Below are 18,860 nucleotides of genomic sequence, written 5' to 3'. Positions count from 1 at the left end.
TGTGATTATTGGGTCTCTTAAAACATTTACTCTTTTACCTTCAACCATTTGGAGTTTCCTTCTCCATCAAATTACATATTCTATGCTTTCTCAAACTCTGACATTCATGGTCCTATCTTCTCTGGTTTCTTCAGGCTCTGTTTGTTGACTATTGACATTCAATCCCTTTTAAGTCTAATTCAAATCTGACATTCGATACTTTACATTCTAAGTACAAATAATTTACCTTTCAAACTCTACTTTTCCTGTGGTTTTAAATCATTTGTTATGGTGACTGCATTTGAAAATAATGCCTCTGTCATCTGCTGATTTGGTGACTTAAATAAATACTTCAAAGCCATTTATCTGACACAAAATAGGAAATGCCAAGATTTAAAGACTGATATAGCAATGATGATTGCCTTTCTACACAGATTATAACATTACAATTTTACACTACATGGTAGAATATCTATTGAGTTACACAGGGCAATTTTCCCCATTTTAGTTTTTACAGCCTTTTTCTTATAAATTGCCTAGAAATGACAGCATACTCATTCATTTCTACTGGCACAGCCTTCAAGTTTCTATTCAGGTATCCTCCCCATCATCACCCAAATTCTTCTTCAAATGAATGCCAGAGAGTTTGAAAGCAGAGCCCCAACTGGGAAGTACATGATGCTCCAAATGACCCAACCTACCTGAGTAAGGGAAAACTCTTCTTTTAGACACGTGAGGTCTTCTGAATGAATCTAGGTGGATGGCTTATACTTTCTGGCAATTTGAGGCCTTCCTAATCCAGTCAAAAGAAGCAAGAGTCACTTGGGTAATAATCTCCAGAGAAAAGTCATAATTGGTGAAATTATCTTCACTCTAAATATGGATTTGAATTGTGTGATGCTATATTCCATGTACTTGTTTAATTTATTTTAAGTGAATTTCTATGAAGAATTTTTGTGGTGTTCACCTGGGACTTAGTTTGCTGGAATATCCCTTCAGATTGCATCATAGATCATCTTTTATCCCAAACAAATCATTATCATAGAATGGGTCCCCAGATACACAGAGTTATCAGATTTTAGAATCAAAGTATGTTTTAAACATCATGGAATCTAACTATTACTCACTAAAGAAAAATCATAAGTAGAAGTTATTCAACTAAGGCAACTCAGTAGATTAGTGTTAAGCCTATGATTAAAACACAGGCATTCTGATTCCAATGGTGTTTGTGTGTATATATATATGTATGTGTGTGTATGTATGTGTATATATATATATATATATATATATATATATATATATATATATTGGTCTAAGCCCCAGCAAAACAATTAGACCACTAGATTTGTAATCTATTAAGTGACTCTTTATAATTCACCAGATTATTAATGATTTAGTTCATTAGCACTTTGCTGTAGAGGGCTGAAACTCTTGAGTTCATGCATTGAAGTCTGGACCACCAAGCACTTAAGGCTAATTACTGATTGGACAATACTTTTTATGCATATACTGGGAAAATGGCCCTTCCCACTATCCTGTGCTGGCTCGATATTTGGTGTATACGGAGAATTGTAGGAGGGAGTAGGGTGTGGAGTAAGACTAGCCGGGGTCACTCTGGACAGGAGAAGAACAAGGTAGGTTATGGAGATTCTGCTTCCATCCAATTCAATCCTACATCTAAAGTTCAAGAATAAAGACGAAGGACTTTTGCTTATCCTGACTCCGGCTGATTCTAAGGTATCCAGGGTGCTAATGTGGTTATCACACTTTCCCATCATCCTTTTTTTTTTTTTTCTTTCTCACTGTTACATCTTTCCTAGGCATTCTGTATATATATATCCCCTATTACATTTGCAAAGTTGTTTTGTTTTAAAATTGTATTTCTTAGGTGAGGTTGGGTTGTTTACCACACTGTGGGGATCTGTAGCCCTCCTTCTTTCGTTATTTTTTTCTCGAAACAAAATGCATGCCCTGGTAAATTACTTTTTAGTTTTAAGTGTCTCCCAACTTAATTTGGCAGAATTCAGAATGTCTCAATTGACCCATGCACAAAACTTTCCCAATTTGATAACACTTTTTAGAACTTGTGCCTCTCAGGCATAGCCTTCCTGGATCCAGTATACTGCAGCAAGATAAAGAGCCTTGGATGTGATTTATCTACTACTTAGACTATAGAAGGGAAAAACACTTGAGAACATGACATTCATTAGACCTAGAGAGACACACAACTGGCCTTATTTATCAATGAAAGCCTAAATGCATCATCACATTGAGACAACGTAGTCAAGCTGACAAAGCACTCTCCATTCTTTATCTCACTTGAACCTTGTAATAATTCTCAGGCAAGTTATTTTATTTTTATTTTATTTACTTTCATTTTTCAGGTTTAGAATAGTTTGTTGTTTCCCTACAAAAAAAGAAATGCTAAACAAAACACAAGAATACTTTGACAGAAAAATTAAAATAGGATTTATTAATCTAACTACTATTTATAGACACTCTTGATTCCCCTCATCTTCTGCTGGCCTAAATTCATATTTAAGCATCTAGATAATGTAGATCACCCTGCCTTTTTTAACCTTTTAATTAGATATTTTAACATTCTTTGATTTTTAAATGTTGAGTTCCAATTTTTGTCCCTTTCTTCCACATCTTCCCACACATATTGAGAAGACAAGAAATATTAAATTATTATACACGTGAAATCATTCAAAATATTTTTCTTTATTAGCCACATTTAAAATGAAAATAAGAAAAAATATAGAAAATAAGCAAATTATACTTCACTTTACATTCAGAGTTCATCAGTTCTTTCTCTGGAGGTATATATTATTTTTTCATCATGAGCTCTTTAGAATTTTCTTGGATCACTATATTGACCATCATTGTTCATCATTATTACAATAGTGCTGTTACTATGTACAATAATCTCCAGGTTCTTCTCATTTCTCTTTGCATTAGTTCATATAGAATTTGAAATATCTTTTTTTCCCCTGAAACTATCTCCTCATCACTTTCTTATAGAACAATAGTACTGCATTAAAATTATATGCCTCAATTTATTTAGCCATTCCCCAAATTATAAGCATCCCCTCAGGTTTCAAATCTTTGCTACCATAAAAAAGTGCTGCTATAAATATTCCTTTTTTGTTTTTGCTCTCTTTGGAATGCACACTAGTTAGTGGTATTGATGGATCAAAGCTTTATAGCCCTTTAAGCCCAGTTCCAAATTGTTTTCCATAATGTCTGGAACAGTTTACTATTTCACCAACAATTTATCAATACACATATTTTTCATCATTCTTCCCAACATTTGTAATTTCTGACAGGTATGAGATGATACCTCAGAGATGTTTCAATTTGCAATTGATTAATCAATAGTAATCAGAACACCTTTTTTATTAGAATAGCTTAGATTTCTTCTGAAAAGTACTTTTTTGTATCCTCCTTTTATCAATTAGGGGATAGCTCTTATTTATTTATTTATTTTACATTTGATTTGGTTCTATACTCAGTGAATCTTTACCAGGGTAAATTTCTGGAATATTTTTAATATTATTTCACTACCTATCATCTTTTAGCATAATGTAATTTCAGTGATTATCTCTTTTAATTAGGTATGTTTCTGCTTTTGCTTTCTCTGACATTTTAATTACTTTATTTGCCTTTTTTACTTCACTGAAGCAAATTAGATTCTGTTCCAGCCCTTTATTTTAATTTTGTGTAGCCAGTCATCTTGATCTCTATCTTGCCACTGGATCCAGATGGCTCCAAAGGGGAAAGTGAGACAGCTGACCTTGCACAGCCCTCTCTCATTTAAATTCAATTCACTTGTATGCCATGGCTTCACATTCCTAACGTCATGATCTTCTTCAAGAATGACGGGAAACAACAATTTATCTTTTAAGCAACACATTCTTAAATTTTAGTTTCTAATCCAACTCATCCCATTCATATTCACAATTTTGATCACTGTATCTTTCTGTCTCTCTGTCTCTGTCTCTGTCTCTCTCCATCTCTCTCCTCAAAAACCCGTTGTGATTCTTACCATTGCCTTCCTTAATCCACCTTCATTTTCATTCACTAAACCCTATTTCTCTTATCTCCTTCCCATTTTTTCCTTATTGGATAAATTCCATGCCTATGCACAATTGAATTTGTATATAGATTTTTTGTTCTTTGAAGCAATTATGAAGAGAGTGAAGTTCAAACACTAGTCATCATCCTTCTCATCTTCTCTTCAATGTAAAATCTCTTCCTTGAATGCCTCTTTTATGTAAAAATTGTTCCCCATTCTACCTCTCTTTCCTCCCTTCTCCCAGTGAATTCCATTTTCTCACCTCTTCATTTTTTGAGCTTTGGCTACTTCCTCTTTGCCATTTTTTAAATAAGGCAATTGGAATTAAAGGACTTTTACAAGTTTACAGTTAAATAAGTATCAAGTATCTGAGGCCAGATTTGAACTTAGGTCAATCTGATTTCAATCATGATGCTCTATGCACTGAGTCATCTAGATGTTTAAACATAATCAATATCACACCCATTTCATCTGTCAATGTAAATTCCTTTATAATTGCTCTAATAATTATAAAGTCTTATGAGTTCCAGGTATCATCTTCCTGTATACAAATACAAACATATAGAGTTTAACATTACTGAATCCCTTATACCTAGTCTCTCATTCATGTTTCTCCCTTTTTTAAGCTTCTCTTGAATCTTGTGTTTAAATTTCATATTTTCAACTCTGGTCTTTTAATAAAAAAAGACTGTTTTTCATTAAATATACAATTTTCCTCTGAAAAATTACATTTAGCATTGATGCATATGGTATTCTTGGTGGTAATCCTAAATTCTTTGTCTGGAATATCATATTCTAAATCCTCTATTCTTTAATATATATGCTGCCAAATCTTATGTGAACATGACCATGCTTCCAAAAAGTTTAAATTGTCTTGCTGGCATATTCACCTATACTGACCAAAACTAGTCCTCCACTTTGCTTTGGTACTGTGACCAGGGCCCCTACTTCCCTGTGACCAATAATTAACACCCATCTCTATGTTGGAGATCTGATCCAAAGATGTATGGGCAATATAATTGCCAATTAGTGTCAAGTATACCCAGTGCCAGCAAATAGTACCTTGTAATCTTTTTCTAATCAGTTATCTGCCTCCTTAACACGTTTGGACTGAGAATTCCCAAAACAAATACTGAGATGCCCCTACTTTTGCCATCACTATGTGTGCTCTACCCCAGAGCAACAAATTTCTTTTGCTGAAGAAGTTTTCTTAAGCTAGAAAAAAAATTTTCACCCTGACATTTTGTGGGTTCTACTGCTCCAAAATTTGATTTAAGAGCCTATTTTAAAGATATTTAGGGGATCTGCTGAATGGCTGCCCCAATCCACTATCTTGCATCCATTTGGACCCTAGATTTTAACATTTTACAACTGAGTGAACTGTCTTGCCCTAAACTGTTGGAAATCAACTTACTTTGAATTCAAAACTAATGTCCAAGGTATCTATATTCCTATAGAGTACAGAATAATATGGCATTTATAATAAAGCAATGGAATTCACTATAGACGGTGGTTAAAAAATGAGAGAGAGAGAGAATTAGAGATGTTTGGCCTGGAGAATAAAAGATTTAGAGTTAGCAGGCTCATATATTTATGTATTTGAAGGTTTTTCTCTAAAAGATGTCTTGGATTTATTCTGTTTACCCTTGAGGACAGAACTAGGAAAAAATTGTAGCAGATACCAAAAGGCAGATTTGGACTCAGCAAAAAGAATATGTTGTCTAAAAGATTTTTTCAACTAGATATCAATTAAAAAATGAGCATATATTATGTTTATATATTTTCAAAAGCATGTAATTGATTCACATCTGTAATAATGCATAGAAAATAAAGATGAAAGTAATAGCTGGATAGTTTTGTCCCTGCAGAGTTTCAATGAGGAAATTATAGATAATGGGCGATTGGTTATGTGACATTTTTAAGTTGAGCATGTGCAGTTCTTGTAAACATATTTCTATATTCATCAAGCTGCATGAGAAAGCAGAAAAAAAGGAAAAAAATATGTGCAAAGTACTATATTAATTAACACCAATCGCTCAAAATCTTTATTTTTCTTATAGGCTCAATTTAGGTAATACATGAAGATTTTTTAAAATTTTTCTAGGTAATATTGTCTCCTACATATTACCTTCCAGTTAGTAATCTCTGTTTATTCTTCATCTTTATTCCTGTAGAATTTAAAATAGGCAATTTTTTGTATATCCTTGCATCATTTGTAACAGGCAGCTAATAAATATGTATTCCATTGAATAAAGTGAAGTAGAATTGAATATTAAACTGTCTTATAAAGTGATATTATGATATGTTTGAAACCATCTTCTTCAGTAGATTTCTCCTGAGCACATTCCTCAAAGCTGCTTTCACATCTCTGTTTCTCAGACTATAGATGAGTGGGTTCAGCACAGGACTCACAAAAGTATAGAACACAGCTATGATTTTGGATTCCTCAACACTTTTGTCAGTGGGAGGTCTCACATACATGCAGAAGAGAGTCCCATAAAATAAAGTAACAGCCATCATGTGAGAGCCACAGGTAGAGAATGCCTTTCTCCTTCCCTCAGCAGAGTGAATGCGGAGGATGGCTACCAGGATGAAGGCATAGAAGATGAGAATGATGGCAAGTGAATTGGAAAGATTAAACCCAGCTGAGATGAACATGGCATGTTCTTTGAGATAGGTGTCAGAACAAGACAATTTGATCAGAAGGGGATCAGCACAGTAAAAATGATTGATGACATTGGATCTACAGAAGGACAAGCGAAATGTCAGGATGGATTGGAAAAGACCTTCAGAGAATCCATAGATATAAGGGAATGTGGCCAGGCAGATGCAGACTCTTCTGGACATTTTCACAGTGTAATGTAGGGGGCTGCGTCATAGGCCATGGCAGCCAACATGTAATACTCAGTGAGCAGGAAAGCAATGAGAAAGTAACACTGCAGAAAGCAACCAATAAAGGAAATGCTCTTCCTTTCAGATAACAAATTTACCAGCATTTTGGGTGTTACATTGCAGGAATAGCACAAGTCTACAAAAGCCAAATTAGTAAGAAAAAAGTACATGGGAGTGTGAAGACGGGGTTCAAATTTGATCAACACAATCATTCCAAGATTTCCTAATAGGGTAAGAAAGTAGATTACAAGGAAAACCACAAATAGTATATATTGTAGTTCAGGACGATCTGTGAGTCCAGCAAAAATAAATTCATTAACTGCAATACTGCCATTAAAGTTTTGCATGTCCCAGGGCATTTGTGGTCTTCTGACATCAAGAGAAACAAAAGAGAAATTAATTAAAGATGAAGTAATATAGCTCTTTGCATTTCACAAACTATTTTCTTCTCCCTTAAGCAATAGAGAGAACTACTGATTACTTTGTGGAAAAGGAAACTGAAACTCTTGAGATATACAAGACCTGCTCAGTAGAACAGAGTAAAAATATCTGGAATTATGTATAGAGTTTTTGGCTTCAAACATCAAATTAATCTATTAAAACACACTGGCTTTCTTATTGAAAAAAATTGGGAAATTATTTTGTGTTTCAGATTGTCATTCTCTAATCCAACAGCTTTTTTCACCTAAACACAGAAATATGTAAAAATACCTAAAAATGTATAACTTCTTGGACACACCTTCCTCAAGTTTACAGCAGATTTAAAATAATGTATTAATAATCAATTCTAATCAGTCCCCCTTCCCTTGCCAACATATCTAGATAATCACTCAGACAATCGAGAATAATTTATTCTGTTTTCATGAGGTGACAACACACAGACACCCAGTAGCCTTTAAATTTCATTCATAGAATCGCAGAGCTATAGCACTGGAACTTTACTTGCAGTTTTTCTAATGGCACAACATCGAGTTTTGGGGAGAAGTGACTCCTCAAAGTTCATGCAACTAGCTAATCAATTTGTAACTAATCAATTAGCCAATCAATAATAAAGGAGGCCTGACATAAAATGCTTTCCACACTTTAGACATACTTACATTTAATGAGAGGATGATAAAAGTAGAAAGAGCATTGAATTTAAAGTCATGGCAGCCACTCATAAGTCTCAGTGTTCTCATTGGCACTGTTTCAAAAATGGAATTAATGAATGTCTGAAAATATCAGTTTTCTCTTTAGATAATATTCTTTTCGCCACTCTCTGTCTCTCTTTCTTCCTCTCTGTCACTCTCTTTGTCTCCTTTTCCTCACCCTTTTTCTTTCTTTGTTTCTTTTATTTAGATAGATTGCATGACTACCTGTAAAGGTAATAACAAAAATTGAATTATCTCACTTGTATATCAGTCCATCAACTCATTTTTTCAAAAATAAAGACATGATTTTCTTTCTTTCTTTTTCTATATTTATATACTATCCAATCATACTATGCAATGGCTTTGTAGCCATATTTTTTCAATATTTAATATGTTTTCATTTTAAATATTTATAAATAGATACTCTACTAACTGTGCCTCATTCCCAGCTAAACCTTTTCCTTTACCAGTCATACAATATCCTCTTCATCAATATAAGTTTAGGATTGAAGAACGGGTTCAGGTTCCTATAGACATTAAATGTCCACAGGTCCTTACAAAGAAATAGAACATTCTGTCAATTAACCCTGCAGAGCATTTATACTTGTGTTTGAGATAGTTGGAGTTTTCCACTGGTACATTTGTGATATTAGGGTAAAGCGACGATTCGTATAGTTTACCATGGATATTATGGGAAATACATTAGAGGACAAGAACAAGAAGCCCAGAGGATACATAGGCAAGGATCAATTAGAATCTGCGTTATTATAGGAAAAATAATATTAATAAGGTTACAAAAGTAGTTATTTGTTTTTAATTTAAGTGGATAAACCAAAAGAGCAGTTATTTGCTCAATGTACATTTAGAAGATGATATCTAGTAAAGATCCCCAGTGAAATAACTTTGTCTTGGGCATTTTAAAAAAATTACTTGGATAAATGTAGTCATGATATTCTTATATAATTTTGAGACACTAGCTGTCAAGGATACCTAAACTATTTCATTACAATGTCAGAAGTCCAAAAAGGACTAGAAAATTTATTTGAATGGAATCAGATTAAGTTTATAAGGAATAAATATAAAATCCTACATTTTTGGCTAAACAATAAAACCCACAAAAAATCCAAATTTCATAAAAAATATATGCCATAACTACAAATGCACAAAAGAGTGGAAATAGTAGTATGGTATTTTAATTTTAAACTATCTGAGCATGCTTTATAAAAATATGTCAACCTTGTGACATGATAGCCAGTAAAATAAGTGAATTGTTATCTTATTATTTTTGTTATGAAGTACAACGTATCAGAAAAGAAGAGTGCTTCTGTAATTTCCTAAGCTTTAAAAAAAATTAAAAGAGACTTTTTGTTTTTTCCTTGCACTTTGTTTTCTTTCTCATTTTTTCCCCTTTTTGATCTTATTTTTCTTATACAGCAAGATAATTGTATAAATAAGTATAAATATATTGGATTTAATATGAAATTGTAACATGTCTAACATATTGGATTACTGGCCATCTAGGAGAGGGGTAGGGAGAAAGGGGAAAATTTGGAACACAAAGTTTTGCAAGGGTCATTGTTGAAAAATTTTCTAAGAATAATTTTGAAAATAAAAATCTTTAATTAAAAGAAAGAAAATCAAAAAAGAGTATTCAATTTTGAACACCATTTTTCAAGAAGGTCAGTGATAAGTTCAAAGGAGGACAATCAAGAGTGTGTAGAGCCTTAAGTTTATGCCATGTTAGGAATGGTCAAAGGAACTTAAAATATTTTTTGTGTAAAGGGAAGATTTCATTTAAAAAAATGAGTGTTCTCTTTCACTATTTGAAGGACTTTCATGTAGACAATAAAGTAGAATGATTTTGATTATCTTATTTAGGTTTGTTGTTAATATATTTGTCCCCTTTAAGAACTGCTTCACTAAGTAACAGGTTCTACCATTTCTTTGATTATGTCAAATTGAGTTCAATGGATAAATTTGTGCTATAATTCAGATACCAGTAGACTTGATTAGAGTCAGTTATTTTAAGTTCTAATGGTAGTACTTCCATTAACTTGTGATAAAATTTTGGACCATTACTTGAAAACTTGTCAATTCCACATTTTTGCAATAGAAAAGAAAGGATTTGGTCATTTTTCACAGATAATATTTATTTGATCTGTAAAATGCTGTAGGATTCTGCTCAAATGCTTATCACTGATTTTACAAGAGAAATCCTGGGAACTAGAGAGAGAGGTGTATTTTCCTACATCTACCTCCCTCTCCTTATTCTGTGCATCAAAATGCAGAGTGGCTGCCTCCAATCCCAAATATCTTCAACCTCCTCTCTGTCTGTTATCTTGACAAATTATCCTTCAAGTTTCAAAATTATAGCTTTTGCCTGAAGATATTCATCTTCCCTTATCTAACCAAGTTTTCTCTGAGACTGCTCCTTTATTTTTCCTATTTACTATCATTCATATACAATCTGACATTAAACTGTAAGTTTCTTGAAAACAGGTATGATTTAATTGGTTTGCTTGTTTGGTTTGTGTCCCCTTATATATTTACAGCTCTTCATATATTAACTAAAAAATGATGAGCTTTTGTTTGTATAGTAAGCTTACCTTTGAGGCTAATCTTATTATATTTTAATATAATATAATTTAATATAATCTGAACAAAGGTAATGGAGTGATTTGCTTTTTACTTCTCCAGCTAATTTTATAAATGAAGAAACAAGGTAAATAGGGTTAAGTGATTTGTCCAGAGCCACATGACTTATATGTGTATGAGGACACATTTCAACCCCAGAAGATGATTCTTCCTGACCCCCAGAACTTCATCTACTGTACTACCAACTTGCCCCACCCTGACCACTTTCATACCCTGAACAACAGCACTGAGGCTCAGAGAGTTAAGAGATTGGCTCAAGATCAAACAGACTATAAGTATCTGAGACCACTAGACAGTAGAATTCCTCTTGAATCACTCAAGGCAATTTCCCCCTTAATTTGGTGTTTGCTTCTTTTCCTCTGAAATGCCATAGGTATTTAATTCCATTGTCACGTCCTTCCAACTTTTGCTGAGATATCACTTACTTACCCTATTACCACACAATTACTGCTTCAATTGAACGAAGACAGGCCAGAGACCTGAAAAGTCAAAGTACATAATGCTCCAAATGATACAACGTACCTGAGTACTCTTCTTAGAGACATCTGAGTTCTTCTGGGTAAATCTGTGTGGGTGACTTATAACTCTGGCAATTTGAGGACTTTCTCCCTGAAGTATTTCTCTAATTCCTTCCAAGGAAACAAGAATCACTTGGGTAAATGTCTCCAGAGAACTGCTATAATTGGTGAAATTATATTTACAAACATGAGTTTGTTTTGGATGATGTAATTCCATTACTTTATAATTCTAATTTGATTGGCATTGTGTAAATATGTGGCGTTTAAATAGGATGTAATATGTCAAAATATTTCTTCAGATTGCATCATGGATAAGCTTTTATCTCAAATATATCATTAATATGGAACAAATCAAAAGATATACAGAACTATTAGATTTTTAAAAACAGAGTACATTTTAAATTTCATAGAGCCTATCTCATAATAAGAATGAGGCATCTGAACAAGAATTTCCTCAATAAAGGTGGCATTTTGGATTAGTATTAGAGCTATGAATAACACACACTAATTCTGATTCCCAGAACATGTGTTTTCACTGTTCTATAATTTGTGATATTAAAAACAAGTCTCAATAATTATGTGATTATTGCTCATTTTGTACATTATCTTATTCCCTTTTTCTTGTCTCTTCTCACTATATATGTGTATGTATCTGTATCTGTATATATGTATACATGTATACATACACAGAAGTTCATATATTAGATATTCTCTGTGTGTGTCAACTTCCATTACACTTGCAAAATTGTGTGATTTCATAGATAAGGGTTCCCTCAAATTGCAAAGATCTTCAATTCTCCACCTTTTTCATCTTGAGTTACAATTCTTATTGTTGTTCAGTCATTCTCTCATGTCCAAATCTTTGTGATCCCATGTGCCATAGTGTGCAAGGCCTTTCCATCTTCCCCTATGTACAACATGATGTACATATTGATGTTTCTCGCTTCTGTGTCACTATCTCTTCATGTCATCTTCTGCTGTCTCCCTTTTCATTGGCATTTGATTTTTTTACAACATCAGGTTCTTTTCCAATGAGCCCTATCTTCTCATATGAGTCCAAAATATGAAGCTTCAGCTTTAATGATTGAACTTCCAGTGAATAATCTGAATTAAGTTTTTTAAAATATTGATTTATTTAATTTACTGCATTGATTCTTCAGAGTTCATCCTTACTCAAAGTCCAATTTTCTTAGCCATATATTCTATTGGAAAAAAAAAAAAAAAAAACACTGCTTTGACTGCATTGGCCTTTATTGGCAACATGATGTCTCTGCTTTTTAATATGCTATTCACATTTTCCATAACTTTAATTCCAAAGACCAGGTGTTTGTGTGCATGTGCGTGTGTGTGTGTGTGTCTGTGTGTGTGTGTGTGTGTGTGTGTTTTCATGTCAAAGCCGCAATCATTATCTGCAATGATCTTTGAGTCCAAGAATATAAGATCTGATATTGCTTCCATTTTTTCTTCCTCCATTTTCTATGGCTAATTTGTCTATATCTTAGTGCATATTTTTACAAGTTAGCTTCAAGCCATTCTTTTCTTTTACCCCCATCAAGAAACATTAATTTCTCTTCAATTTCTCCCATCAAATTGGTACCATCTGGATATCAACGATTATTGATATTTTTCTTGGAAATCTTAATTCCAGTTTTTGATTCATCCAACTTGGCATTTTGATTAAGGTACTCTGTATGTAAGATAAATAACTAAGATTACAATAAACTTAGTTAACTGATTTGTCCTCTATTATCTAACTTTTTTATTATTAATTTAAATCAACCAAAACAGAATTCAAATCTGGGAGAGAGAGGATCAATGTAATCAGTATTCCCGATTTGTGATGTATATTCTGCAGCTAGGTGGTCAAGTGGACAGAATACTAGCCTTTCATAAGGAGAAACCTATTTCATGAGTTCAAATGGCAATGAACACTTACTAAGTATATAAATTGGGTAAGTCACTTAACACTTTCCCTCAGTTTCCTTATCTGTTAAATCATCTGGAGAAGAAAATGGCACACCCCCTCAAATATCTTTTTTCAAAAAATGCAAAACAGGATTATGAAGATTCAGAAGGGATTGAAAAACAACTGAACAATGGATTGAATGAAATATAAGAAAATTTTCTGTTAATAAAGAATACTACCTCCCATTGAAATTTTCCAAATCTTTCTTTCTTGCCCCAACAGCCATGGGAGTATTGCAGAATTTTTTAAGTGTCCAAAACAGAATTATCCCAGCCCATAGATTCAAAATCTGTTTTGTATTGGTAGCATTTTCCTGGAGATGTTACATTGATTTCCTTGAACATAACTTCTAAGCTTCCATTATATAATTCCTCCTAAAAGGCATAAAAATGGCTCATAGAGAAGGAAAACTGCACAATGGACAGACCTCCATTTGAACAAAGACAAGCTTTAGTCTGATACACAATGAATGTTCATTTAGTCTCACTGAGTAATGTTATTCCTTCCTGGCAACTTGACACCATTCTCCTTGAAATATTTTCTAGTCTTTTTCAAAGAATTAAAAAGTCATTTGGGCAAATATCTTCGGGAGAAACAATAATTGATGGAATCCTTTTTATCAAAACCATTGAATTAGATTTGTGACATTAAAATTTTTGTTTTCTACATTATTTAATTACTTATAAAATTTGAAGTAGTTATATTTGAAGTAATTTGTTATGTTTCAGTTGGAGTCATTATGTTCTGAACTATTCCTTCAAGTTGTATCATGGATCATCCTTTAGACCAAAAAGATAAATATTAAAAACAAGTCCTCAAATATATAAAACAATGAAATTTCAAATGTGGAAAGAACTTTCAAGCTACAATTCAATTAAAATCAACATTTATTAATCATTATTTTGAGTGCTGGGAATACAGAAATGAAATAGTCCATCCCTTCAAGTAGTTTATATTTTATAACAGGAGAAAACAACATGAAAACGCATGCAAATATGTATAATGATTTATGAATGAATACACACAGACACATATATAAATGTTTTTGTTCTGTCTTTATATTTATGCATTTATATAGGTCCATTTTCATGGTTATATATGAATTGTTTATATACATATAAATACACTGATATATGCATGCATATGTTCGTGTATGCATACATTCATGTATGCAAATATTTCCCCTGTATCCTACATTCCAGATTTCCTCTACAATGCCCCTGCCCTTCATTTTGAAATTTCATCCTTCTCTAGAATACACATATTGAAATGTCCTCCACTTCTATAGCCTCTCTCCCATTGGAAAACTTTGGAAGCCAGTCATGTCTCAATCCTCTTTTCAACTTCCTTTTAATTATTGTTTTTCTACATTTAACTGTAAGTTTTTTGAGGCATGGACTGCATTGCTTTCTACTTATATGCGTATTCTCAGAATTTCTTTCCATATATATATTTGAATTATCCTATAGAATTTATTAAATCCTGGTGAACTGTTTTGACATATTGATGAATTTTGCAAAATAGATTTGGAGTAAACAATAAATGATTCTGGAGGAAAGAAAATTGCATTTGGAGAATCAGAAAGGCCTTCTGGAGGATTCAGTACCTGTACTGAGATTTGATGGGAGCTATGGTATTCTAAATGATAGCGTTGAATATTATGCATAATAAAAGGAAGTATAGAATATTTTATACACATACATATATATGTATATGTATACATATATGTACATATTTACATATTAATTTGTGCCTAATGGTGTTCTTAACTAGGGCAGGAAGGAGAGGAAAATAAATCTACATGATGATTTCATTGTATATTTAAAAGGAACAGCAATTTGCTATTTCATGTGTAATCATCTCTTTCTAAATTTAACTATGCTATGGAAATGCTTCTTTTTTCATGAATTGAAAGTACATTAAAAATTATTTTTAAAAGGAGTGAGGAAATGCAACAAAGGAAGAAAAGAAAAACCAGGATGTATTTGCTTAGACCATTGAGTCTGCAAAAAGGAATTACAAAATTACATATTATATAATTAAATATAATGGTATATAATAAAATTAATAAGTAAAATAACAAAATTAAAAAAATAAAATAGCCAAATTAGAAAAGTGGTTAAAGACTTTAATTTCCAAATACAAAATTTTGTGTTTTATTCTTGAATGAATGAGGTACAACAGGATTTCATTATTTTGGGAATATTCCTAGTACACTAAAAAAAAATATGAAAAAGTTCTATTTAACAGATGGCTTTTTCTCTTCTAGGAATTGCATCAGAATCATTTATCCTTATTAATTATTAAAAATATGGTATGAAATAATATTCATCAAAGGAGGAGTTTTTGTATAATTTCAGTTCTCATCCATTATGTAAGAAATTGAGACTTTGACACAGTAAAAACATTATTTATCCAATGTCTCCAACTATAGGGCCATTTCATTCAAATAAGAAGGGTTTATGATATATTTGAAACTGACTTCTTCAGTAGATTCCTCCTGAGAACATTTCTCAAAGCTGCTTTCACATCTCTATTTCTTAAACTGTAGATGAGTGGGTTCAGAACAGGACTCACAAAAGTGTAGAACACAGCTATGATTTTGGATTCCTCAACACTTTTATCAGTGGGTGGCCTCACATACATGCAAAAGAGAGTTCCATAAAACAAAATAACAGCCATTATGTGAGAGCCACAGGTAGAAAAGGCCTTCCACCTTCCCTCAGTAGAGTGCATACGGAAAATGGATGCCAGGATTAAGACATAGGAGATGAGAATGATGGCAAGTGAGTTAGAGAGGTTGAATGTAGCTGAGATGGACATGGCATATTCTTTAACATAAGTATCAGAACAAGACAACTTGATGAGAGGGGGATCAGCACAGTAGAAGTGATTGATGATGTTGGATCTACAGAAGGACATGCGAAATGTCAGGATGGATTGGAGAAGACCATCAGAGAAACCATAAATATAGGGAAAGGTGACCAGGCAGATGCAGACTTTCCTGGACATTTTCACAGTGTAGTGTAGGGGACTGCAGATGGCAACATAGCGGTCATAGGCCATGGCAGCCAACATGTAAAACTCTGTGAGCAGCAAAGCAATGAAAATGTAACACTGCACAAAGCAACCAGCAAAGGAAATGCTCTTCCTTTCAGATAAGAAATTTGCCAACATCTTGGGGGTTGCATTGCAAGAATAGCACAAGTCTACAAAAGCCAAATTAATAAGAAAAAAGTACATGGGAGTGTGAAGACGGGGCTCAAGTTTGATCAATACAATCATTCCAAGGTTTCCTAACAGGGTAAAAATGTAGATTACAAGGAAAACCACAAATAGTATATATTGTAGTTCAGGACGATTTGTGAGTCCAAGGAGAATAAATTCAGTAACTCTGGAGCTGTCATTTTGGCTTGACATTTGCCTGAGTCTCTGTGGTCTTCTGACATCAATAGAAACAAGAGAAAAATGAATTAAAAAGATGTAATATGGTTCTTTGCATTTTAAATTACATTTCCTTCATAAAACTCCAAAGAAACAGAGTGTTAGTGTGACAATTTTAGAGAGAAGGAAATTGAGACCCATGAGAAATAAATGACCTGCTCAATATGACATAATAAAAGCACCTGGAATTCCCTGTAGGATTTTTGCTTCCAAATATCTTATTTATCCATTATTTTACTTTTTGTTTGTAATTGAAAACTGGAGATTATTCTTTTCTTTCAGTTTGTCAATTTGAATTCCTGTAGATTTTCTTTTCTAAGCATACTCACATACACACACACACACACACACACACACACACACACACTCCTACACATTATCATACATTAAAATGCACGCAAAATAATGAATCATAAAATTATGCTTTTTAACAGCAAAATCTTAAATGGTTTTGAGAATTCTGATTTGCAAATTTAAGAATTATCAGGAATTATAAAAACACTACTACAAATCAATAACATGGTATAGCAGTCAAGAAATTATATAGAAAAACATCCAGAGTGTTTTACACTAAGAAGAAGAGTAAACCTAGTCATGACTCCTCTGGAATATTATGTTCATTTCTACATATTTTAGGAAGAGGAGGATAACCAGAATTCTAAATAACATCATACTATGAAGATCCATTCAAAGATTATTAGACTAGGGAAGAAAAACATTGAGAGCATTATAGATGTCTTCAATTTCTTAAAAGACTATTAGGTGGAAGAGTAATGCTACTAAGTCTAATTATCTTATTTTGTTTCTATCTGCCCCAGAACAATGTAAAAGGAATGATAGATATAAAGGGGAAAAAAGGAAAACTTACAATTTTCAAAAAAATTTGAAAGACTTCCACAAGAGGTGATAGGTTTTTATGCAGTAAGGGTCTTAAATCCAAAACTAAATAATCATTTGTTTATAAAGGAGAACATTATTTTAATTAAAGGTGAGACTAGACATCTTCCTAAATCTTTTTCAGGTCTGACATTCTATGACTGTATTTGTAGTGAAAATTCTTTCCCTGACCTGGTTTTATGTTTGCTGATTTACCACACCTTGATAGAATTTTAAATTTATTTCAGAAAGGGACCTTAGGAATTATTGAAAAGAGAAAAATGAGTTTCATCAGGTCAACATGATTTGTCAGAGGTCGTACAGGAAGGTAGTAGACTCTTCAGGTCTGAAAACACAATGGAAAATATCGGTTGTTTTGTTGTGTTGTTGTTGTTGTTCGTTGTTTTTTGTTTGTTTGTTTTTTAGTTATTCATTATGTGATTTTGGAAGGGTGATCACCAGTTAAATCATAAAGTGAGTTAGTATATGAGAATAATAATTTTACTCCTTTCCTTACCTTATATATGTAATTAGGGCCAAATGGAAGGTAAGACACTAGGTGATTGATATACTTCACAATTGAAACACTCCCTATAGATGCATATTCACACATATTATGGTTTTAGGAGCTGTTTGGATCTTTGAGGGAGTAAACAATTTGCTCATCATCTCATAATTCATATATGATAGATGTTTACTTGAACTCTGATTTTTCATCTCTGAGACTTTGTGTATGTATCTTCTATGGAACACTTTCTTTCTGAATTGTTTTACAACATAATATTTTCTTTGATTTGCACATGCATAAGTTTTATCCATTGTTATCCATATAACAGTTGATCAATTGGTTGGGAAGACATGTGCTCGGCAGCTGTCTAAAAAGGCAATAGTAGAGCAATGACACTACTATGCAATTACAATCGAGCCATTACAGTTCTCTTAGATCACATATGGGATTCAACAATTCTTTAAAAGTCTACTATTGATAGTTATTTAGTCACAGCTTATCTTAGACTTCAGAGGAGAATATGGAGTGAAGGGCCAGGTGGAGACAAAATTAACCATATTTGTCTCTCTAATCTTAATGATAATCAGTCCTTTGCTTCTACCCTAAATCTTTGTAACTTAATAGAAATAGTGAAACGAGTACCTGATTAGGAGGTAAAAGACACCATTCATTCCTAAGAGTTATTCTTATAGAATCTGGACCCCTGAGTTTCTCTAAAAGAAATGGAGAATGTCTCTCCTCCAAAGGAGGAGATTTTACCCAGTCTTCTTTTTATCTCTTTGAGTATCTTATTGGAAATGCTATAGACTGGACT

General features: G+C 32.9%; 2 protein-coding genes across 2 annotated transcripts; both read right to left on the bottom strand.

The window, feature by feature from the left end:
• Positions 1-6,352: 6,352 nt before the first annotated feature.
• Positions 6,353-7,308, bottom strand: LOC100916935 (olfactory receptor 5M11-like). Its single transcript, XM_012552670.1, is given in 2 exon segments — positions 6,353-6,930; positions 6,933-7,308. Coding segments are annotated over 2 exon segments (954 nt in total).
• Positions 7,309-15,678: 8,370 nt separating this feature from the next.
• Positions 15,679-16,638, bottom strand: LOC100917199 (olfactory receptor 5M11-like). The gene has a single exon (XM_003773903.1). The coding sequence runs from the start codon at positions 16,636-16,638 to the stop codon at positions 15,679-15,681; it is 960 nt and encodes a 319-aa protein (XP_003773951.1).
• Between the last annotated feature and the right edge of the window lie 2,222 nt (positions 16,639-18,860).

This window comes from Sarcophilus harrisii, chromosome 6, assembly GCF_902635505.1.
Source record: "Sarcophilus harrisii chromosome 6, mSarHar1.11, whole genome shotgun sequence".
NCBI lineage: Eukaryota > Metazoa > Chordata > Mammalia > Dasyuromorphia > Dasyuridae > Sarcophilus > Sarcophilus harrisii.
This window is presented reverse-complemented; position numbering and strand designations above follow the sequence as displayed.